General features: G+C 40.6%; 4 protein-coding genes across 5 annotated transcripts in view; 3 read left to right on the top strand and 1 right to left on the bottom strand.

The window, feature by feature from the left end:
* Window positions 1-25,061, bottom strand: part of LOC145462937 (vacuolar protein sorting-associated protein 33A-like) — a 41,856-nt gene that overhangs the window by 3,609 nt on the left and 13,186 nt on the right. The window contains exons 11-15 of one of the 2 annotated variants that reach the window (XM_081446611.1): window positions 6,728-6,807; window positions 2,845-2,931; window positions 1,921-2,055; window positions 1,216-1,317; window positions 826-892 (exon numbers count right to left, since the gene is read on the bottom strand). In XM_081446611.1, the coding sequence (XP_081302737.1) occupies window positions 826-892; window positions 1,216-1,317; window positions 1,921-2,055; window positions 2,845-2,931; window positions 6,728-6,807 (471 nt within the window). Of the gene's footprint in view, window positions 1-825; window positions 893-1,018; window positions 1,318-1,920; window positions 2,056-2,844; window positions 2,932-6,727; window positions 6,808-25,061 lie in introns of those variants that run through there. The other variant, XR_014041272.1, reaches the window with a different exon arrangement.
* On the top strand, window positions 9,021-13,384 carry LOC145462934 (uncharacterized). Its single transcript, XM_081446608.1, has one exon. It carries the CDS (start codon window positions 9,532-9,534, stop codon window positions 11,596-11,598), a length of 2,067 nt encoding a protein of 688 aa, XP_081302734.1. The 5' UTR covers window positions 9,021-9,531; the 3' UTR covers window positions 11,599-13,384.
* On the top strand, window positions 14,909-18,217 carry LOC145462936 (uncharacterized). Its single transcript, XM_081446610.1, has one exon. It carries the CDS (start codon window positions 15,209-15,211, stop codon window positions 17,234-17,236), a length of 2,028 nt encoding a protein of 675 aa, XP_081302736.1. The 5' UTR covers window positions 14,909-15,208; the 3' UTR covers window positions 17,237-18,217.
* On the top strand, window positions 21,856-25,050 carry LOC145462933 (uncharacterized). Its single transcript, XM_081446607.1, has one exon. It carries the CDS (start codon window positions 22,173-22,175, stop codon window positions 24,288-24,290), a length of 2,118 nt encoding a protein of 705 aa, XP_081302733.1. The 5' UTR covers window positions 21,856-22,172; the 3' UTR covers window positions 24,291-25,050.

The raw sequence follows: 25,061 nt of genomic DNA on the forward strand, positions 1-25,061 counted from the left end.
CGTACAAAACTACTTTAAATTGAAGGAAACCTAAAAATAATAGTTTACAAAGATAGGAAAACACCAAAGGGATAATAATAAACTATAAAGGAGCAAGGATGGTTAAAGATGGGGAAGATTAACACGGATTACAAACCACGAACTTGACAAATTTAGGCTAAACGTTTCAAGATGCGCAATCCGTGACGAAGAAATTGTGTCCCGCGTTTATATAAGCACAACACTAAAATTGCTCTGAACGTTAGAGAGCTGGTGAAGAACCATCGTCCATTGACACGTCACAGCGTCAAAATCATGTTAACACTGTTAACAGAAGTTCCTTCCCCTAACCCCCCCCCCCCCCGCCCCCCGCCCCGGTCCTAGAGTAAATTATAAGACCTTACCGTACCCCGATTCGCAATAAGCCAATCAGAAACCGTGTCTACCGTCTTGATATCCTGCGATATCAACTCAATGGTCTGATATGGTTAGGATATCATGGTCACTTGGCCAAATTTGGGTCTGGTAAATACCTAATCGTGCCTTTATTTGCACGCTTCGGCTGCATATCAGGCTCGTTCGGTCTCTCCATGGGTATTTTGGCTCGACTACGTCTCACAAAGTACGAACCTTGGCTCGACCAAACTCGCCTGATATACCGCCGAGGCGTGCCAAAAAAAGGCACGATTAGGTATATACCGTACCTTAATTCGGCCACAAATCCGGCAATATCAGGTCAGTGACTTGATATTACAAGATATCAAGACAACAGGCACTTTTGATTAGCTACTTGCAAATTACGGCAAAAGAAAAACAAAAGGGTTGTTAGAGCAAGCTCCTTCTCACTTTTCTGAAGTCCAGGAGGTAGTCGCTGGATTTCTTCAACTGCAGGCCCCGGCAGTAACCGAAGAACCTGAAGAAAATTAACAAAATAAAGAATATCACATTTTGGCGAGACATTTGTTAACCGTTACACCAGTTAAATGTTTTCCTGCGCTTTCCACATTTTACATTTTTTCCCGCACTTTCCAAATATTACCTGTTTTCCCGCCCTTTCCACCTCTTACACGCTTTCTGTCGCTTTCTCCTGGTTACAAGTTTTCCCGCAGCTTTCAAATATTTACCCGCGTCTACTACCAGTTGAATGTTTTCACTAATTAATTGGGTTCTTGTTTTGAGTTGATATTGACTGGCGCTCTATGACGACTTCTTGTTTGTTCGTTGGTGGATTTTTACCTCTTCCAGTCCTCGCCAGCCCTGAGGCCGAGCCAAAAACTGAGCCAGTCGTACTGTCAGCGGCGCGTATCCTGAAAACACGTAGGCGATGTCGTTTGGATTCTGCAAAGTGAGAGCACAAATTACGAACAGAAAACACGTGATCCTACTAATATAAATTCCCACGCTAACTTTTGGAATAGAACGTTTCGTAATTGCCACACCCTGTGCAAAAATTGGTTTTCACTGACGCATGAGCGTAAGAGTAGAGTAATAAGCGCCTTCCGTAGCCTTAAACACCTAGGCGAATTTGTCACAATAAATGTGTTTTTTTTGAGACCTCAGATGTACCTGAAACCAGCAGATCATTGTTCAAAACACGGGCCACAAACCTTTGCGTACCGCAGGAAAATTTTTTACAAACGAAGAGGGGATATACTTTACAAGGATCATTATTGTCGAGATTTCCAAACCTGCCCGGAGCAAACTCAACATTAGCGAGTCCCTCTGTTTTCCGAACGGGGAAGGGCGGGGGGGGGGAGGAGGGCGGGGCGAGTGCATATAATAACAAAAACAACGACTGTTCTAACTTTCGGATGATCACTACAACCTGAACAACATAAAACTATAGATTCACAAAAAAGTTTTCGCCCTATCCTTCTTCACCCAATCCCGCCTTTTAAAATCATCTCAGTAGGCTAGCATGTACAACAATTCACTGTTTACCTGTTCCTGTACGTCTTCAACGACAAGCTTTAATGACTTGCGCAGTACATTGTAAGATCGAGACGTCTGCAATCTAAGCAGGCCAGCTGACTCCAGCGGAGAAAGCGTCCTGTACGCATGCTCAAAACCATATGTCTAGAAGAACATGAAAAAGTAGTCACAGTGGATCCTCCAGTTACAGTATTTCTCACATTACAGCATGGATTTTCAATCCCAACCACAGAGCCTTCCATACGCTTTACAGTAGTGTGGCCCTCAGAAATTCAACTAATCTGTAAAGAATATGAACTATTTAGCGTAATGTGTTTAAGTTCTTTTTTCTTTTTTAACTCGTGATTACGTTAGCAAGTTGTGTGTTGTAGTGGGTGATCAGATTATTCAAATGATATGCAAATGAGGGGCCGGTCACCACCCTTAAGTTAGTGTTGTTTTATTCTGTCAGCGAGAAATGAACGAGTGATAGCGTAGCTAGGACATCGGAACTCATGCACAGTGAAACCGAAATTTTCTAGTTTTTCTCTTTTTATTATGCTTTCAAGCTTTTTTTCTTCTAACTTAGCACTATGCAGACACACTGCCACCGTCGGCAGTTTCTCGTGGGGTCAAACGAAGAGTATCCGATTCTTTAATAATGACCATATCAGGAAGAACTCGAACGGAACAATTCAAATCTTGCCACGTCAGCTTGTCGTCTTCGGAATACACCGTGACATTTAATAACACAACTCACGAAAGTCACGCGCTCAGGCAAGTCACGGAAACAGGATTTTCATCGGAAAAAGATAGGTGTTTCACAGGCTGAAAGGCAACAGAGACGGCACTAGCTATCCTGTGTTTACAGCCGCCCTCCTCGAAAGAAAAAAAATCATCTCTCCGAGTTTTTCTTTTCGGGGATGGTGGCTGTGACACAGGCCAGGCACTAACCTGTAATATTTCACGACAATAGAACTCCAGCATCTTGGGTTTGAAGCCATTATTTGTCAAACACTGAGCACACAACAAACGAAGGACCTTGTCAAAAGTACAAGAAAACAAAAAAAGAAAATTAGCGGGCGATTGGTACAGCACGTGTGAGGTGCGGGAGGGAGGGGATGGTGGGGTAAACAAGCGCTACTTTATTTTGCAACCAAATGCTACTTTATTCTGTCCAAGAGCGGGCAAAATAAACCAAATCCTGAACCATGATACCCGGACTATTCTAGCTCTTCGAGAGGGCAAGACTGCGTTATCATCCCTTCTCTGAATTACCCGTTGTTTTCCGCAAGAAATGTTTTTTATGCCATAGGGACCGTTCATTTTTTATGAGGGAGGGGGGGCTGGTGGGATTTGGGAAGCACCATTTAAAAATCGGATGATCGGACTGATTCTAATTTTCAAGATTTACAGAACACCGACCACGAATATGAGCCACTTACAACAAGAATTTTGCAGGTCAAAAAAGCAACTACAATAATATATAAAAAACTGATTAGTAACAAGAGTTTAACCCCAGAGTCAAGTCAAAAGAAGTGGCTAGAGGATTGTGGCCTTCCAATAAATGACAACATAAATTGGAATGCTGCCTATCTTTTAGCTAAAAAATGCACAAAGAGCACTAAGCTGATAGAGTTTCAGTTTAAATTCTTACATAGACGTGTACCAACCAATAACTTTTTATTTAGAATAGGTCTACAGGGCGATGAAAAGTGCAGTTTTTGTCACACCTCCTCTGAGTCAATAATTCATCTTTTTTGGTCATGCCGTCAAACATCTCACTTTTGGAATAAACTTACTGAATGGCTGAAAAACTTAAATTTACTTCCTAGAGATTATGCTTTGACAAATATTACTGCTTTCGGTCTGAGGCCAGATATCTCTCAATTTGCGCTTCTTATAAATTACTGCTTTCTCTTAGCACGATATCACATATGGCTCGCTAAAACAAAAAATGATCATCCAAATCTTACGCTTTTCATATGCACACTAAAATTACAATGTGAGATAGAAACAAAAAGTGGGGACACGAAGAAATGGAAACCTCTTACAGGATACATGAGGATTTAATTAATATTTTAGATTATATTTTCTGTAGGGTTATCTATCTCCTACCCATTAATCTATTTCTAATCTCCTGTCAGATGCATAACTCATTTTACTTTTAATGTACCACATGCCTTTGGTCTGTTTTTTTATGTTTCTGTACTACAACCTCAAGCTGTAATGATAACTAGCTATTTTTCTTCTCAGTTTTTTTTTTTTTTTTCTTTGCCCCTTGTCGTCACTGTATTTCTTAATTGTGTAAGTCGTGTAACTGTATTTGTTAGTAATGTAAGTCGTTTAGTTATTGTAATTTAAATAGTGTAAATAATTAGAGCAATATAATGTAAATAGAGTTAGTGTTGTAAGTAAAAAAAAAAAAAAAAAAAAAAAAAAAAAAATAAGGGGCCCGAAGCATAGTAGAGCTTATAGGTTGAACCCAACGTATACTTAAGTGTGAATTTCCAAGTGCTTATTAGTTAAAATAAAATATGGTAGAAGGAGACACAGAAAAAAATAAAAAATAGAAAATCAAAAAAAAAAAAATCAAAAAAAAAAAAATCAAAAAAAAAAAAAATCGCATGACCCCCCTCAGCTTGCCAATTTTTTCACATGCCCCCCCCCTTATAGCGGTCATTTTTTGGGATGACCCCCCCCCAAAAAAAAAAATTGAACAAACAATATTTAGATTTCAACTTTTTTAATATTTCCCTATTATGCCCCTACTTCACGTTATTGTGCTCACTATGAAGACAATATTTACAATCCCTATACGACAGAGAGCTGTTGTTTAAAAAACAAATCAAAAGAAAGAGAAGTCAATTTCGAATCTCCTAGTTATGGCTCGCCCTGAGCGTGTGGCATTTGGTCTCTCATTGGCATCTTCCTCATCTGAATTGATGAATGCAAGAATGACGTCATTTGAGTCATCTTCTCCCCCAGAGTCAATGGCATCACTGTCATACTCATCATTGTCACTTTCATCCGTTTCACTGCTGTCAGCACTTGCCCTGTTGTCATTTTGTGTCAATGTCCTGGCATTTCTCAGTGTTGGTTGGCCAGCTCTGAGAGGCCTCTTCTGCTGCAAGCATGAATGTCTTACAATTGCCTTTACTTTCTCACTCTTGCTGCTTTTTAAATGCGCAAAATTCCAAAATGCGCAATAATGGCGAAAGCGACGAGTCGTTTAAGAAAAGGTTTACAGCTGCACGATCCAGGCAGTTTGACATCTTACAAGCAAAAGAAGCAATCTTTCTAAGTGCGGATGGCTATTCAGAAAGGGCGGGTGAGTTTTCCGTGCCAGGGTACCAGTTGAAGCCCAGTGATGGAAGAAAACTGAACTTTTCCATCAAAGAGCTCAGAGCAATTGTGGAAAAGTTGAATGTCATATTGAAAGATGTAAAGGAACACGATTCCACACTCTTTCAGTCCAATGGGCTTGCTTTAAAGCAGGGCGAAGAATTTGCCCACAGTTTTAATGTAAAACAGATCAAATGTTTAGAAGCTAAGTTGACGAAGGTCACGCAGGACATGGAAGCACTAGAAAATAAGAAGAGCAATTATAACAGCATATTCAAGGGCACACTCAAACAGCACATCAACAAAAGGAGAAGGAAAAAAGAAAACCGCAGAAAGTCAAATCAAAGAAAGAGGAAGCGGGCTGAAAACAACGTCCAACGAGTTTATGGAATCTGTGTTGGAAACCCGCAAGGAAATGATCTTCCACAATGCCTTGTGTACCCTCCTAGAACGGCCGTCCCGGAAGAGTGTATTAAAGTTGAGGATGTTGCCACGTCGTTATTTAGAAGAGATGGGCCATACATTGCACAGCTCTTGGAAGGGAATTATTTCACCACAAACCTTGAGCAGGAAGTCAGAGATTATGTTTACACCTTCATGTACCCTGAAGAGTACACTCTGACGGAAAGCATTGCTGCTTCTTGCAGCATTGGTGAAACAGACTTCCATGGCAGCACAAGCGGCGACGAAGAACTCGACGACAGCGAAGATGAAGATGAGTGCCAGTGAAAGTTGCATTCGAAAATAACAGTGTTAAATACTTCTTTTCAGTAGCTACAAATGCTTTTTATCGCCAAACGATTTTTTAAAGCAGAAGGAAAGTTTGTAATAAATTTGTATCCTGCCTTCTATGTTTATTCTATAGCAATTTTTTTGATATTCAAACATTATGCCATTTTAAAGCTTTACTAAAATATTTCACGTGACCCCCCCTTTTTCCCTTATTTTTTTGGGATGGCCCCCCTCGAAAGCCATTTTTTTCGCATGCCCCCCCCCCAAATCCCACCAGCCCCCCCTACCTTATAAAAAACGAACGGTCCCAATTATGGCAAATCCTTTTTGACCAAGCTTCTACGCTTGTTTACGTCTCGGTCCAATAAATAAAACACACACAAAAAAACTTGGTCAATACCCAGCCAGTTTGTTCAATAACCATGATTTTTTGTCAACTTAAAGTTAATCAAGGTGAACCAGCTATAGGTCGGATTTCCAACGTATCACTGACGCTCAAAACGTCAGCTTTTTCAATTTGCCACGGACGGTGGTTTACCCATCTCTATTAACTTCAAGTTAATAATAATCAGTTAATACAGTTGGACCCCGCTCACTCACACTCGGTTATTTCGAATTCTCCGTTATTTGGAATTTAAAACCGTTTCTCTTGTATTTGCCCTTCAGTCGTTTACTGTCGGCTAATTCGAACTGTTTTTCGTTTCCATTGAGAGTTCGAAATAGTGGGGTTCAACTGCACTTGTAGGCTTCTTTTGCTTACCGTTAAAAGCGGCTTCTTTATTCCGAAGCATTTCTCTATGTATGGGCTGATTTTGTCCGTGTCCAGTCCCTGCGCGAGTTCTGAGGAGACATGAATGTGACCAACATTGATTTTCTCCTTGTTATATCAATACATTAGCAAGGGAACGGGGCTTGAGAATTAATGTTTTACAGTCACTGACACCATCATCTCTATAGCATCCGAGGTTTTCACGTGACGTCATAGTCGCCATGTAGGTGATCAGTGAAAAAAGTATCCTAATTAGCTTTTTTTTTCTTTGTAACACCAACATGGTCCCCACATGTGCGTTGCCATTTCAGTCTGTCAGGATTGGTTTTAAACCACCTATTCCCGATAATGCAGATAAAGGGTGTATAGCTTAAACCTATAAGGCATTTTTAATCACACGCCATTCGGTTAATGGGGTTCAGAGCGGGCTGTTTGGGGAGTCCGTGGGGCCAGGTCCAGTTGATATCCTCATCCGGGAGGGGCAAGGAACGCGGGCTCACAAATCAGAAGTTTCAGAAGTTTCTAATAACCTTCTTCATGCGTCATTAGGGACGTTACGCATATACAACGTCGACGGCGAGGACGACGCGTATTAGAAAATGTATTTACAGTTGGACCCGCCAATTAGTGTCGGTTTTTTCGAATTCTCCGTTACTTGGAACTCAAAACCATTTCCCTTAGATATGCCCTTCATTCATTTACTATCAGCTATTTCGAACTCCCGCTATTTCGAACTGTTTTCTTTTTCCCCTGAGAGTTGAAATAGCGGCATTCGACTCTATAGTGACTCTATGTACAGTTTTCTTCGGAAATTCACAGTTATCTAGATCTATTCAGTCTGTCTGTTTACATCAAAAAATTCCTTGCTGAATATGCTGCGAATGTCTTCTGTACCATAAAGAAATACGAAAAACAAGTCGAAGAGGTTCATGTTCCCTAAACAAAACTTGCAAATAATTATTGGTCATTTCACTTTGTTGATTTGCAAAAGACGGCTGCGAAGTGTAAAAATGGTACATAATGCACTTTAAAGATCCATTGTTCTGGTCATTAAGCCTTTTGGTTGGCGACGTTTCGTTGCCATTACCGTGTGTTTTTACGTAAGGTCCCTACTCGTGCAAATGACGTCCGCGGTTTTTTCCTCAGATCGTCGGCACGAGCGGAAATTTTTCTATTAATCACTTTTTTCCCACACGATCGATAGGACGTGAATATGCATTTAAGACAAAACCACAAAACATAAACGAACACAAAAGAGTGCTTGCTAGCTATTAGCGACTTTCAGAAAACCACAACGACCATGGTCGCGAAACAAAAGGATTAAAAAGCAGTACAATGGCTGCGGTGTAATCCTTGGTACATTTTTTTTTTTTTTTTTTTGAATTTACAAGATTACTAACAGACAGCAATTTATTTCTCTAAACAATTTTGACTCAGATCCTGTGCAAATAACATGTGGGGTACCACCGTCCTCTGCAAAACAGCCACCAAATTGCGTTGTCTGGAGAACGTGAACCAAGAGGACTAATTTTTCAAATTTCTATTTCCAATATAACAATGTGTTTCACATTCAGGTTTCAAGATGGGCCCCGTCCACACCAAGCCGGACAGGGTCATCACATGGTTACCGTGACGCCATCGATTTCGAAAAGTTCCGTTTTCAAAATGTTTTCCGTCCACATGAAAACGAAAAGCCGGCAGTTTCAAATTCCTCCGTTTTCTCCGTTTTCGTGATGGACGAGTGTGGACGCCAGGCCTAACAGTAGAAATAAACCTCAGGTTTCAAATTCCTCCGGCGTACTGTGGACGGTGCCATAGTCTTGACAAAGAGAAACAAACTAAACGGTTTAAGATTACCGCGAGATTCGCCGATAAAATATAAATTCATTTTTTGACTGAAGTTTTCCAAAGGGTCCTGGTTACTTGAAAGAAACGAAAGATAACGAATAAAACAATTGTCGTGTAATTGCAGGTACGCTTGTATAAGATGACGGTAAACCTATGTTACTATAATTATATTTTGTTGTATTCGTTATATTGTATTTGTTTTCTTCTCATTTATGAGCAGACTGAGAAAGATAGCGGTTTTTTTGAGCTAGCAACCGCCTTTTTCTTTCTTCAGATTGTACGTACGAGCGGACATTTTCTAACTAATCAATTACTCATTTTTTTCACGCACAATAGAATATCTCTACATGCATTTAAACTGAAAGCAAATGGCTTTCATCGACAAAAAGAATGAACGAACAATAACATTCTCAGACTGATTGTGTCTCACAACTGAGAACAAAATATACCGTAATTCATTCATTACCGGAAAAAAATTAAAAGCTTCTGATAAAGTGTTAATTACGTTACAAACAAGGACTGCGTGACAGGTGTGCAGTATTGACATCATAGCCTCGTACGCAGACATTCTTTTGACTCGTCACGCACTCCACCGAGAAAGAAATGCGTGGGTTTACACATTGACGTCATTAGGTAAGCGCCTACAAATTTGCATACTGATTTGTTTGATTCCACCTAGAAACGTGAAATAAAAGGTTTGTTACCACGAGTACGCGACGAAACGACAGCAATCTCGACAAATATCACATTTAATTACCTCTATCCGGAACTTAACATTTGCGGGACAGTCTCCGCTGATTTCCTATTCAACACGAGGCGATGTCTTTGATAATTTGACCTTATCCAGTTCGCATCACAGAAACGGCGAACGACGAGCGACAATTCAGTTGAGGTCTCAGTTCATATCGTTCGTATGGCCGATCAGTGAACTTGGGAGCACCATCACTATGGGTTCTGGCGCATCGAAAAAACTCATAATCGTAGAGCCGCAAGCTGACGTGACGCCATTTTCCAGCCATCAAGAATCTCCAGTACACATTACTCCTCAACCAAGGATGCCGCAAGAACAGTGGTTGAATCACGACAGGGAACACGAGAGAAACAAGGAGAGTTCATATCAAGGAAACGTTGAATGGGATGTGTCACACACAGACACGCTTACCAGATACAAGATGAACTACCCAAAGCAAGCAGATGATTTTCAAACAATGTTTGAGAACATGCAAGTGTTACGAAACACTATTAACAACAATTCAAAAGGACGAGATCTGTATTCCAAGTCGGTGGGCGAGACGGTTGATAGCTTAGGCACAACAAGCTACAGCACCTATACCTCAGCAGGGTCACACGTGGCCACCGACTACAACAGAATCGTGGACTTTGCGGTGGAAATCGAAGGAGCAGAGCTGTTGCAAAGGTTCGCTCACAATTGCTTCAACGATTTCTACGAGATGGGCGGTGAATTGGACGATGATAACAGCTCCCCAGAAGATGAATCGTGGGAATTTACTTGTTTTGATTGTCTACAACAAGTGCTAGCAACGATACAAAACTTTGCAGACTTTCACGACGGCTTTTGTTCGGCAAGTGGCCAAGCGGGAGTAGTCCTAATGTGCCTTGAAAACATCGTAAGACTCGATCGCGAAAATGACAATTGGCAAAGTGGAGACGATGAATCGGAGCCGCTTCAGCTTATTGATACCTGCCTTGGAATTTTGCATAACATTTCGCGACGGCTGAGAGATCGCGAGTTGTTTGCTGACAGCGAAAAAACATTGCTTTATTTTGCCAAGGTTAAGAACACAGGAGTTGCTGCTACAGCCCTACTTTGCCTTGCTTACCTGGTAAATGAAGACACCAACCATCTAATTTCAGCAGATGAAAACTTGCTTTGCTTTATTATCACAATGTTAAACGAAGCGTATCAGTCTGAGGACCGCAGATGCGATGGATATTCCGCAAAAGAACTTGCAGAAGGTCTGAGTCACCTTGCCATCAACGATAACAATAAGAAGACTCTGGGCCAAAATGGAGCGATTCGTGTATTAACTGCGATTCTCCAAACTTCAAACGATGACGAGGAAACAGCGAGCGGGGCAAGGGCTCTGTGGATGTTAGCTTTCGACGACACCAATAAAGATGAAATAAGACAACAGGAAGGAACGTTGGATACATTACGCGCGTTACACCACAGTGCAAACCCTGAAGTACAAAAGGCAGCCGCGGGGGCATTATGGGAGATTGAAGGAAAGAAGGCAAGGAACAATGCCGACAAGACTGAAGAGCCCACTGGAAATCACGTGATGATCAGCTACCAATGGGATGCTCAGGAGCTGTTAGTGGAAGTGAAGAACAAGCTTCAGAAGAGTGGATACCGAGTATGGATGGATTTGGAGCAAATGGGTGGCTCCACACTGGAAGCGATGGCCAAAGCTGTCGAGAACGCTGCTGTTGTACTGGTCTGCGTGTCACAGCGCTACAAAGAAAGTCCTAACTGTCGATCAGAAGCTGAATACGCTTACCAGCTGAGAAAAGATGTCATTCCTTTGATGATGCAACGCAATTACAAGGCAGATGGCTGGTTGGGAATGCTTGTGGGAACAAAGCTGTGGATTGGCTTTCAGAGTAAGCAGATGATTGATTCAGGTATAGGAAAACTTATCAAAGAGTTAGGAGGGAGAGGAAAAGATCTTGACACGACAGATGGGCCTGGAGAAGCACTGATTCGACCAACTGAAGCAAGTGTTGTCACAGCACCAGCCCCACAGTCAGTGACCAATGTGTCCACATGGACAAATCAAGACGTCAAAAAATGGCTGGCGGAGATTGGATTGGAACAAGTGTGCAAAGAGGATATTTCCGAGTTCAATGGTCAAACACTGATTGATCTTCAAGAGCTCCGCGGAGAATGTCCGGACTATTTCTACAAGTGTATAGAACACACTCTAAACTTGAAGAACATGTTTCATCTTCTCAAGTTCAGGAAAGAGCTCGACAAACTTCTAAGTCATTAACTGAGACTAACTGCTTGGTGGGTCGATAGTTTGTTAGTATCTTTCGCAGCCCGGCTTTCTTTGGGGTGTACCGTAACGTTGCGTGACCCGTGACGAGGAGCGTTGGAGACTATGCAAGAAACGCGGAGTAGAATATGAGGATTTCAAGTATTACTTGTTGTTTCTTCTACCACCGCGGAGTCACTCGCAAACAATGTATAAAGAGGACAGCGACGTAGCAAACTGTAGGTTAACGTTGAGTGGCAAATGGTTTTTACTCTGACCAATTAGTTATGAACATTGACGTGTCCAACGATTTGCACTAGGAACAACTTACATTTCTCTTAGCTATTCGAATAATATGGATTTGATCACGCATATCTATGTCGTTTGTAAATTCTAGCAGTCTTCCGTATCATAACCCAAAGAAACCGCCGTTAAAAAAGCATACAATCAACACCCATGCCAGTGGGGGTACTCTGGGGCAAAGAGAAACCGGAGGGGGAGAAACAGCTGTAAGCTAACAACCCCAAGTATACCTCAAGTTTTTCAAAGCACTCACCCCATCCCACCAAAAAGACATATCAAATATCATATAATATTTTTATCTCATAATTTAACTCAGCAAAATACATTTCAAGGCACAACTGACTCTAATGAGGCCCAGGTCAAACGTCCAACTTCACTTGAGACGACCTAAACTGAGCGAATTAAGCTCATGATAAGTTCGACGTTTGACCCAACTGAGTTCGTCCCACTGAATTTAGATCGCCCAACAAGTTCTATTCGTCTGAAGCAGACGGATAGAACGTGTTGGTCGATCTAAATTCGAATTAAGTTCAACGTTTGACCCAACGGTCCAGCTTCACCCGTTTGGATCGGCAATTTAGTCCGTCTCGGGTGAAGTTAGATGTTTGACTTGGCCCTAAAATTTACCAACGAAAGCTGGCGATCAAAACAATCGTTGCGCAGTTATAATCAGGCTTGTATAGGTTGATGATAACCAGAACTATTAAAACTATATTTCGTTACATTGGTTATAAAAGGCCAGTTTGCTCAGTGCACTCGTGCAATTTAGTCTTAAGGTGATTCCACTGAATTGCATTTCACATCCTTGCTGTATACGATTTTTGCGTCATTAGCGTGCACCTACAAGCCCGTGCACATACACACCATCTAGAGCTTTCCCTGTAGCAGAGCTTGACAGCAGAATATATTTTCGTTTTCTCTTAACCATTTGACTAGTGTCACAAAATAAATGCCGTTTTTAACTCAGTTGAATCCGTTTTTTGGCTTCCATGACGCTAAATGTGTCTCAGTTTGGCTGAAAAAGCTATTAATACATAAATTTGAATGACATATTTTTGATTTAAGGTGCCTTGCAACAGTTTCCAGGACTTCCCAAGACTTTAGATTTTGATGGGTCATTATAACCGCTTTTTATCAGTTGATGCTACAATCATGGTATCAAAAGACTGTCCATTCATTGGTGAACACGTTGTTATCATTTTCGTGATACAATATTTTCGTGATACAAAGCACCCTTACTTTTAGCTTTAACTGTTATAACTCAAAAACGAGCTCGGTGAAAATTAAAGGTGGCTCTGAAGCACCTACACAAAATTTTTTTAAAACAAACTTTGCCAAAAGTTGCATCTTATCCTGCAAATCAAAATTCGATAATAAAAAATTGGGGTCACCGAGCTCGTTTTTGAGTTATTAGCAGTTAATGCTAAAAGTAAGGGTGTTTCTAACACGTTGTAATATTACTATGGTAACCAATTATGCAATAACAATTACCATTATTGGTTCATATAGTATCACTTGATAAACAGACGCAATATTCATCCATAAAAGAGTAGCGGTTGGAAAAGTGCTGGAAACTGTTGCCAGCCTCTTAAAGAAAAGTTTAAAACTGTGGTTTCAGATATTTCATTTTTAATGCTGTACAGATATCCGTTGGAAAAACTGGTTAAGTGCCCTTATAGAGAATTCTTTAAATTCCTTTACAATCTTTATTCTCTATACAATTATCTATTCTAAGAATTTGACTATTTTAAACAATAGGTTATATTGTAAGATCAAAGTCTATTTTGGTGAACAGCTCCGACATTTTTTTATAGAGGGGCAGATATTTTCAATAATTGTATATGAATCTAGTTCTATCTCTAGTGATCTATCTATCTATCTATCTATCTATCTATCTATCTATTTATTTATTTATTCATTTATTTTACGCAGGACCCATTTTGATAGCAGTTTTTATACCTGAAATGGTCATCCTGCATAAATATGCTTGTTTGTTTGTCTATTTATTGATTGATTGATTTATTTATTTATTTATTTTAATGGAAGAAATGACTTTTTTGATGCTTCCTAACGAAAAACGTTACTAAAACAGTAATCCATATTACAATTTTGCAATATTCATAACATAATTACGTTAAGACGGATGATATAAGGCGCTAACTGTGAAAGCATTCCATTGTCTGGACGGTGCTTTTGTCATGTTGAGGGAGTCTGCTTTAAATTATAGAGTCTGAATTCTGCATGCCGGAGCATTATACGGAAATTAATTTAAAGTAAGTCAATGTTTACTTACCTGTTTCGCATTATACTCTAAGAATCACAATTATCCTAAAGGAAAGAAGCCTCCCAAGCAGACGCTCTTAACGCGTCACCGGCCGTAAGAGCGTCTACGTGGGAGCCTAACAGGAATGTAACCTTTGTTTAATTTTATATTTTATTAACGAATTAATTCTTCTCGAAAGATAGAAACACAACCAGTCGTGGTCTTCCCCAACAGTGACCGGAATTTCCGTAATCTGCCTCAAAGTAACGTCGAAGTTACAGCCATATAGAATACTTGATCTACAGACGGTGCTTTAACTTGGTGTGTTATCGAAAAATTGACCGTCAATACGCATTTGAAAGAAAGCCATGAAACATAAACAAATTCAGATGGCTGCCTGTGTGCTCTTTTGTCCACAAAAAGAACCAGCGCCTACAAAATTTACATAGTGAATTGTTTGACTCCGCCCAACTTGGAACAAGGAAAATTCATGGCGGCCGTAAATTCTCGGAAGTAAAGGTCCAAAAAACGTCCTTTCTAATATTCGTTACAAACTGAAATTTGGCAAGATATCTAATGAGGAAAGACCTATTGTGTAAGAAAATGTAAAAAAATGGATATCGAGAATTTGATCATAGTGGCACTTACCTGTATATTTACTTCTCGTGACAATCCGTTGACAGCTATCAATAACAGGTAATTAATGCAAAGAAAATTTTTCGTTTGTATATTTGCTTAGAATCAATCTTTTTCCGTAGAAATGTTTTTAATGAAAGATCGGAATAAGACCTATTTGAAAAAGCGAAGAACAATTTTTTTTTCGAAAAATGGTCAATTTTGGGGTATATTGATACCTTAAAAACTGGTCGGGCTTAATTATTCTCGCGTAAAATAGAAACAGTCTGCTCGAATTACGTCTCCTCTCATTCCCTTTCAGGGTAAAGCGTCTCGCACTGTACTCACACCAGTTTAAGCTACTGCCAACGTCGTGCTGCAGTGTTAGTTTAGTTTGTCATACCGTTCGTGTGGTCGATCAGTGATCCTGGTAGCACCATCACTATGGGTTCTGGCGGATCGAGACACCTCCAAATTGTAAAGACGCAAGTTAACGTGACGCCATTTTTCAGCCATCCAGAATATCCAACTCAACCAAAGATGCTCCAAGAGCAGCGATTAAGTCACGGCAGGGAGAACGAGAGAAGCGAGGAGACTTCTTCGCAGGAAGACGTTCAATGGAATGTGTCACACACAGGCACGCTTAGGAAATACAAGATGAACTACCCGGAGCAAGCAGAAGATTTTCAAAAAATGTTTGAGAACATCCAAGTGCTACAAAACACTATGAACAACAGTTCAACGAGAAGTGATCGGTATTCGAAGGATGTGACGAAGGCAATTCGTAACTTACTAGCCATACACAGGGACATCGTAACTTCAACTGGGACTGTGGCTAGTGAAAAAATGAGAGTCGTGGACTTAATGGTGGAAATCGAAGCAGCAGAGCTGTTGCAAAGGTTCGCTGAAAATTATTTCAAAGATTTCTACAAGATGAGCGGTGAACAGGAAGATGATAACAGGGAAATTTGTTTTTCTTGTCTCCAACGATTCCTAGTAACGATACAAAATTTTGCAGACTTTCACGACAGCTTCTGTTCGGCAAGTGCCCAAGCGGGAGTAGTCCCAATGTGCCTTGAAAACATCGTAAGACTCGATCGCGAAAATGACAATTGGCAAAGTGGAGACGATCAATCGGAGCCGCTTCAACTTATTGATATTTGCCTTGGAATTTTGTATAACATTTCGCACCGGCTGAGAGATCGTGAGTTGTTTGCTGACAGCGAAGAAACATTACTTTATTTTGCCAACGTTAAGAAGACAAAAATTGCTGCTCCGGCCCTGCTTTGCCTTGCTTACCTGGTAAATGAAGACACCAACCATCTAATTTCAGCAGATGAAAACTTGCTTTGCTTTATTATAATAGTGTTAAACGAAGCGTATCAGTCTGAGAACCGGACATGCATTGGTTATTCCGCAAAGGAACTTGTAGAAGGTCTGAGTCACCTTGCCATCAACGATAACAATAAGAAGATTCTGGGCCAAAATGGAGCGATTGGTGTGTTAACTGTGATTCTTCAAACTTCAAACGATGACGAGGAAACAGCGAGCGGGGCAAGGGCTCTCTGGATGTTAGCTTTCGACGACACCAATAAAGATAAAATAAGACAACAGGAAGGAACGTTGGATACATTACGCGCGTTACACCACAGTGCAAACTCTGAAGTACAAAAGGCAGCCGCGGGGGCATTATGGGAGATTGAAGGAAAGAAGGCAAGGAACAACGCCGACAAGACTGAAGGGATCACTGGAAATCACGTGATGATCAGCTACCAATGGGATGCTCAGGAGCTGTTAGTGGAAGTGAAGAACAAGCTTCAGAAGAGTGGATACCGAGTATGGATGGATTTGGAGCAAATGGGTGGCTCCACACTGGAAGCGATGGCCAAAGCTGTCGAGAACGCTGCTGTTGTACTAGTCTGCGTGTCACAGCGCTACAAAGAAAGTCCTAACTGTCGATCAGAAGCTGAATACGCTTACCAGCTGAGAAAAGATATCATTCCTTTGAAGATGCAACGCAATTACACGGCAGATGGCTGGTTGGGAATGCTTGTGGGGACAAAGCTGTGGATTGGCTTTCAGAGTAAGCAGATTATTGATTCAGGTATAGGAAAACTTATCAAAGAGTTAGGAGGGAGAGGGAAAGATCTTGACACGACAGATGGGCCTGGAGAAGCACTGATTCGACTAACTGAAGCAAGCGTTGTCACAGCACCAGCCCCACAGTCAGTGACCAATGTGTCCACATGGACAAATCAAGACGTCAAAAAATGGCTGACGGAGATTGGATTGCAACAAGTGTGCAAAGAGGATATTTCCGAGTTCAATGGTCAAACACTGATTGATCTTCAAGAGCTCCGCGGAGAATATCCGGACTATTTCTACAAGTGTATAGAACACACTCTAAACTTGAAGAACATGTTTCATCTATTCAAGTTCAGGACAGAGCTCGACAAACTTCTAAGTCATTAACTGAGACTAACTGCTTGGTGGGTCGATAGTTTGTTAGTATCTTTCGCAGCCCGGCTCTCTTTGGGGTGTACCGTAACGTTGCGTGACCCGTGACGAGGAGCGTTGGAGACTATGCAAGAAACGCGGAGTAGAATATGAGGATTTCAAGTATTACTTGTTGTTTCTTCTACCACCGCGGAGTCACTCGCAAACAATGTATAAAAAGGACAGCGACATAGCAAACTGTAGGTTAACGTTGAGTCGCAAATGGTTTTTACTCTGACCAATTAGCTATGAACATTGACGTGTCCAACGAGCAACTTACATTTCTCTTAGCTATTCGAATAATATGGATTTGATCACGCATATCTATGTCGTTTGTAAATTCTAGCAGTCTTCCGTATCATATTGGTCGCTATCATAACCCAAAGAAACCGCCGTTAAAATAGTATACAATCAACACCCGTGCCAGTGGGGGTACTCTGGGGCAAAGAGAAACCGGAGGGGGAGAAACAGCTGTAAGCTACCAACCCCAAGTATACCTCAAGTTTTTCAAAGCACTCACCCCATCCCACCAAAAAGACATATCAAATGTAATATAATATTGTTATCTCATAATTTAACTCAACAAAATACATATCAAGGTACAACTGACTCTAATGAGGCCCACGTCAAACGTCCAACTTCACTTGAGACGACCTAAACTGAGCGAATTAAGCTCATGATAAGTTCGACGTTTGACCCAACTGAGTTCGTCCCACTGAATTTAGATCGCCCAACAAGTTCTATTCGTCTGAAGCAGACGGATAGAACGTGTTGGTCGATCTAAATTCGAATTAAGTTCAACGTTTGACCCAACGGTCCAGCTTCACCCGTTTGGATCGGCAATTTAGTCCGTCTCGGGTGAAGTTAGATGTTTGACTTGGCCCTAAAATTTACCAACGAAAGCTGACAATCAAAACAATCGTTGTGCAGCTGTAATTAGGCTTGTATAAGTTGATGATAAACCAACATTATTAAAACTATATTTCGTTACATTGGTTAAAAAAAGGCCAGTTTGCTCAGTGCACTCTTGCTTAAAGTGATTCCACTGAATTGCATTTCACATCCTTGCTGTGTACGATTTTTGCGTCATTAGCACGCGCGTACAAGCACGTGCACATACACACCATCTACAGCTTTCCCTGTACTGTAGAAGAGCAAGTGACAGCAGAATATATGTTCGTTTTCTCTCAACCCTTTGACTACCAAAGTGTCACAAAATAAGTGCCGTTTTTAGCTCAGTTCAATCAGTTTTTTGGTTGAAATTACGCTAACTGTACCTTAGTTTTCTTAAAAAAGACTATCTTTTTTACCAAACAGGCAGATTTCTACAAGATTAGGTATAAAAATGCATATCATTTTAATTTGGCGCATGCGCATAAGCCAAAATTTGGACTTTTCGTTTTTTTTTTTTTGCGATTGCCTGTTCCGAATTTTTTTCCTGCCCCTTTCCTTTCCTTTTTCTCGGCCCTGTTACTGTCGCTACCTTTTGCGTTTCATATTCTTTCTGGCTGCCGTAAAAAGTTGGGTGTTAATTACGGACAAACCCTGGAGATGGGACCTTGATCAATTATAGGTATAATGGGCCATTTTACCACCATTTTTGCACCAAAATTGATAACGTTCTTATTCAATTTGCTGCGTCAGAATGCCGTCGATATCTCAAACCGACTGTTGTGCGGACAGATCTATCCTAGCTCTGCCATCTGTTTATCAAGAATATCTGGTGACATTTAAATTGATGACATCACAAGTGGTACAAAGAGCACGACCATTAACCCTTTGAATACCAAACTTTCGCCAAAAAATACCGTTTTTAACCGTTTAGTCATGTTTTTTAGCTGCCATGACGCTAAATAAGCTTAAGGTTTGCTAAAAAAAAAGCTTTTTGTTACTAAAAGGAGAGATTTTTCGAGGATTAAGTACAAAATCGAGCAAAACATCAATTCCGGGCATGCGCATAAGCCAAAATTTGGACTTTTTTTTTTTTTGCCATTAACCGTTCTCAATTTTGTGTGTTGGCCCTTTCCTTTCTGTTTTTTTTCGGCCCTTTTACACTGGCTACCTTTTCCATAGTATGTTCTTTCTGGCTGCAGTGAAAAGTTGGATGTTAATTACGGGCGAAGCCTAGAAATGGACCTTGATCAATCATAGGCGTTGTGGACCATTTTACCACCGTTTTTCCACAAAAACTGATAACGTTGTTTTTCGATTTTCGACGTCGGAATGTCGTCGATATCTAAACCTGACCATTGTGCGGAAAGGGCTACCCTAGCACTACTATCTGCTTATCAAGGATATCTGATGACATTTAAATTGATGACGTCACAAGTGGTACAAAGAGCACGACCATTAATTACGCATATATGCGTAGTTGGTATTCAAAGGGTTAAGTATCCGTATATGGCTCCTTGGGCGTCAAAGGGTTAAACGAGTACGGTGACCCTCACTTTTTAATACATAAATTTGAATGAAATATTTTTGATTTAAGGTGGCTTGCAACAGTTTCCAGCACTTCCTAAGACTTAGATTTTGATAGGTCATTCTAACCGCTTTTTATCAGTTGATGCTACAATCATGGTTTTAAAATACTGCCCAGTCATTGCTGAACAATTTAATATCATTTTCGTGATACAATAAGTTACCATGGCAACAGTATCACCTTCTAAAAACACCCTCACTTTTAGCTTAAATGTTAATAACTCAGAAACGAGCTCAGTGACCCCAATTTTTGTAGAATTTTGATTTGCAGGATGCAACTTTAGGCAAAGTTCTAAAAAATTCTGCTCAGTGGGTTCAAAAACGACCTTAAATTTTCAAAAATTTAAGGTGGCTCTGAACCTTCTTAAGCCTCCTTAAGAAAAGTTTAAAACTCTGGATTCAGCTATTTCTATTTTACTGCTGTACAGAACATTTCTGAAGGAAAAGCTGGTTAAGTGCGCTTGTAGAGAATTCTTTAATTCCTCCACAATCTTTTCACATTATGAAACAATATAAAGAATTCTCTATTCTAAGAATTCGACTATTTTAAAAATATAGATTATATTGTAAGATCAAAGTCTATTTTGCTGAACGGCTCCGACATTTTTTTTATAAAGGGGCAGGTATTTTAAATAATTGTATGTGAATCTAGATCAAGTTTTTTAATCTCTCTTTATACGTATATTTTTAGATTTTTAGATAGCTTTTCAAATTTTTGCATATTTTATATTATTATTTATTTATTTATTTATTTATTCTACGCAGTACCCATGTTGATGGCAGTTTTTATAATTAAAATGGTCATCCTGCATGAATATGTTCATTTGTTAATTTATTAATTTATCCATTTATTTTATTTATTTATTTACTTATTCATTTTAATGCAAGAAATGACTTTTTTCATGGCTCCTAACGAAAAACGTTACTAAAACGGAAATCCATATTGCAACTTTGCAATAGTCATAACATAATTACGTTAGGACGGATGCTATAAGACGCTCACTGTGAAAGTATTCCATTGTCTGGACGGTGCTTTTATTTCGCTTAGAGAGAGTCTGCTTTGAATTGTGCAGTCTGAATCCTGCAAGCCGGAGCATTATACGCAAATTAATTTAAAAGTTTACCTACCTGTGCGATAACTGTACCGCCCTTTGTTCCACCAGGAACGTAATGACATGAACAACGATAATTGTGTTTCTTTGCACATAATGCATAGCACCAGGGATTCAGATCCCTCCATTTATTTACAGTCCACCCTTTAGGGTGCCCCTCGTGCATCGTTGATTTCAGACATTGCCTGCTCAAAAGGCGACATGTAAAGACCACATAGTGTTATACATTAGGATCTCTTAACAAAGATCTTTAAACCGTAATAACCTAGTGACTACGCCGTGAAACAATGCAATCTGAATCCCTGCTGCTATGCATTATACTCTGAGAATCACAATTATCCTACAGGAACGTAGAATTCCACGCAGGCGCTCTTAACGCGTCACCGGCCGTAAGAGCGTCTGCGTGGGAACCTAACAGGAACGTAACCTTTGTCTAATTTTATATTTCATTATAAAGAAACCAGTGGTGGTCTTCCCCATCAGTGACCGGAACTTCTGTACTCTACCTCAAAGTAACGTCGAAATTACAGCCATATGGAATACTTGATCTACAGCGGTACTTTAACTTGGTGTGTTATCGAAAAATTGGCAGTCAACATGCATTTGAAAGAAAGCCACGAAACATAAACAACACAGAAGGCTGTCTGCGGGCTCTTGTCTACAAAAAGAATCAGCGTCTACAAATTTACATAGTGAATTGTTTGATTCCGCCTGACTTGGAACAAGGAAAATTAATGGCGGCCATAAATTCTCGGAAATAAACGTCCAAAAAACATGCGTTCTAATATTCGTTATAGATTGAAATTTGGCAAGATATTTAATGAGGAGAGACCTATTGTGTACGAAAATGTAAAAAACTGGATATCGAGAATTTGATCATAGTGGCACTTACCAGTATATTTACTTCTCATGACAATCCGTTGACAGCTATCAATGACAGGTAATTAATGCAAAGAAACCTTTTTCGTTTAGAACTTTGTTTCGAATCAATCTTTTCCCGTAGAAATGTTTTTAAATGAAAGATCGCAATAAGATCCATTTGAAAAAGCGAACAATTTTTTTTATGGTCAATTTTGGGGTATATTGATACCTAAAAAATGGTCGGGCTTAATTATTCTTGGAAAGGGTGACTCAAATGCATCTGGCGTAAAATAGAAACAGTCTGCTTGAATCACATGTCTCGTCCCATTCCCTTTTAGGGTAAAGCGTCTCGCACTGTACTCACACCAGTTTAGGCTACTGCCAACGCCGTGCTGCAGTGTTAGTTTAGTTTTGTCATACCGTTCGTGTGGTCGATCAGTGATCCTGGTAGCACCATCACTATGGGTTCTGGCGGATCGAGACACCTCCAAATCGTACAGCCGCAAGTTAACGTGACGCCATTTTTCAGCCATCCAGAATATCCAACTCAACCAAAGATGCTCCAAGAACAGTGGTTAAGTCACGGCAGGGAGAACGAGAGAAGCGAGGAGAGTTCTTCTCAGGAAGATGTTGAATGGGATGTGTCACCAAAGATGCTTCAAGAGCAGCGGTTAAGTCACGACAGGGAAGACGAGAGTAGCGAGGAGAGTTCTTCTCAGGAAGACGTTGATTGGGATGTGTCACACACAGGCACGCTTAGGAAATACAAGATGACCTACCCAGAGCAAGCAGAAGATTTTCAAACAATGTTTGAGAACATACATGTGTTACGAAACACTATCAACAACAATTCAAAAGGACGAGATCTGTATTCCAAGTTGGTGACCAAGACGGTTCATAGCTTACGCAATACAAGCTACAGCGTCTACAACAGAATCGTGGACTTTGCGGTGGAAATCGAGGGAGCAGAGCTGTTGCAAAGGTTCGCTCAGAATTGCTTGAACGATTTCTACGAGATGGGCGGTGAATTGGACGATGATAACAGCTCCTCGGAAGATGAATCGTGGGAATTTACTTGTTTTGATTGTCTTCAACAAGTGCTAGCAACGATACAAAACTTTGCAGACTTTCACGACGGCTTTTGTTCGGCAAGTGGCCAAGCAGGAGTAGTCCCAATGTGCCTTGAAAACATCGTAAGACTCAATCGCGAAAATGACAATTGGCAAAGTGGAGACGATGAATCGGAGCCGCTTCAGCTTATTGATAGCTGCCTTGGAATTTTGTATAACATTTCGCAACGGCTGAGAGATCGTGAGTTGTTTGCTGACAGCGAAGAAACATTGCTTTATTTTGCCAAGGTTAAGAACACAGGAGTTGCTGCTACAGCCCTACTTTGCCTTGCTTACCTGGTAAATGAAGACACCAACCATCTAATTTCAGCAGATGAAAACTTGCTTTGCTTCATTATCACAATGTTAAACGAAGCGTATCAGTCTGAGGACCGCAGATGCGATGGATATTCCGCAAAAGAACTTGCAGAAGGTCTGAGTCACCTTGCCATCAACGATAACAATAAGAAGATTCTGGGCCAAAATGAAGCGATTCGTGTATTAACTGCAATTCTACAAACTTCAAACGATGACGAGGAAACAGCGAGCGGGGCAAGGGCTCTCTGGATGTTAGCTTTCGACGACACCAACAAAGATGTAATAAGACAACAGGAAGGAACGTTGGATACATTACGCGCGTTACACCACAGCACAAACCCTGAAGTACAAAAGGCAGCCGCAGGGGCATTATGGGAGATTGAAGGAAAAAAGGCAAGAAACAACGCCGACAAGACTGAAGGGATCACTAGAAATCACGTGATGATCAGCTACCAATGGGATGCTCAGCAAGTGTTAGTGGAAGTGAAGAACAAGCTTCAGAAGAGTGGATACCGAGTATGGATGGATTTGGAGCAAATGGGTGGCTCCACACTGGAAGCGATGGCCAAAGCTGTCGAGAACGCTGCTGTTGTACTGGTCTGCGTGTCACAGCACTACAAAGAAAGTCCTAACTGTCGATCAGAAGCTGAATACGCTTATCAGCTGAGAAAAGATATCATTCCTTTGAAGATGCAACGCAATTACACGACAGATGGCTGGTTGGGAATGCTTGTGGGAACAAAGCTGTGGATTGACTTTCAGAGTAAGCAGATTATTGATTCAGGTGTAGGAAAACTTATCAAAGAGTTAGGAGGGAGAGGAAAAGATCTTGACACGACAGATGGGCCTGGAGAAGCACTGATTCGACTAACTGAAGCAAGTGTTGTCACAGCACCAGCCCCACAGTCAGTGACCAATGTGTCCACATGGACAAATCAAGACGTCAAAAAATGGCTGACGGAGATTGGACTGGAACAAGTGTGCAAAGAGGATATTTCCGAGTTCAATGGTCAAACACTGATTGATCTTCACGAGCTCCGCGGAGAATGTCCGGAGTATTTCTACAAGTGTCTAGAACACACTCTAAACTTGAAGAACATGTTTAATCTATTCAAGTTCAGGAAAGAGCTCGACAAACTTCTAAGTCATTAACTAAGATTAACTGCTTGGCGGGTCGATAGATTGCTAGTATCCTTGCTTGTATCTTTTGCAACCTTTGTTTGAAGTGTAACGCAACGTTGCGTGACCAGTGAAGAGGAGCGTTACAGACGATTCAAACAACGCGGAGTAGTATCTAATTTCCAGAATTAGTTGTTGCGAAGATAATTGAGTGGTTTCGTCTTGTACCACTGCTGAGTCACTTGAACATAATTTAGAATGAAGACTGCATCATAGCAAACTGAACATAAACTTGTTGAGAGTCGCAAATGGTGAAACGTTGATCAGTTAGCTACGAACATAAACGTGTCCTTAGATTTGTACCAGTAGCAACTTACATTTATCTTATGTATTCGAATAATATGGGTTTGATATAACGCATATCTACGCCGTTTGTGAATTCTGGCAGTATTCCCGGTTATATCGTTCGCTATCAAAAACGCATAAAAACCCTACATAATACCCCTGGGGGGGGGGGGGTACACTGCGGGAAAAAAGAGACGGGAGGGTGAGAGCGAAGTCAAAAGCTAACGGCCAAAGAGCACTCACACCCACCTCTCCCCTGAAAAACAATATCAAATTTCATAAAACAATTTTTAAATCTCAAAATTTAACAGAACTAGTTATTTTTGTGTAGGCATTGTCAAACTCATATTGTGTTATATTTGCTATCTTCTTAATTATGAACAGACAGAGAAAGATGGCAGTTTTTTACTTGTTATTTCGAGTTCCCAGTTTAATAAATAAAATTCAGTAATCGTGATT

The sequence above is a fragment of the Orbicella franksi genome, chromosome 12, assembly GCF_964199315.1.
Source record: "Orbicella franksi chromosome 12, jaOrbFran1.1, whole genome shotgun sequence".
In the NCBI taxonomy this organism is placed as follows: Eukaryota; Metazoa; Cnidaria; class Anthozoa; order Scleractinia; family Merulinidae; genus Orbicella; species Orbicella franksi.

What these genes read in the sequence shown, in the direction of transcription:
- LOC145462934 (XM_081446608.1), top strand. Translation starts at nt 9,532, where the DNA reads ATGGGTTCTGGCGCATCGAAAAAACTCATAATCGTAGAGCCGCAAGCT.
- LOC145462936 (XM_081446610.1), top strand. Translation starts at nt 15,209, where the DNA reads ATGGGTTCTGGCGGATCGAGACACCTCCAAATTGTAAAGACGCAAGTT.
- LOC145462933 (XM_081446607.1), top strand. Translation starts at nt 22,173, where the DNA reads ATGGGTTCTGGCGGATCGAGACACCTCCAAATCGTACAGCCGCAAGTT.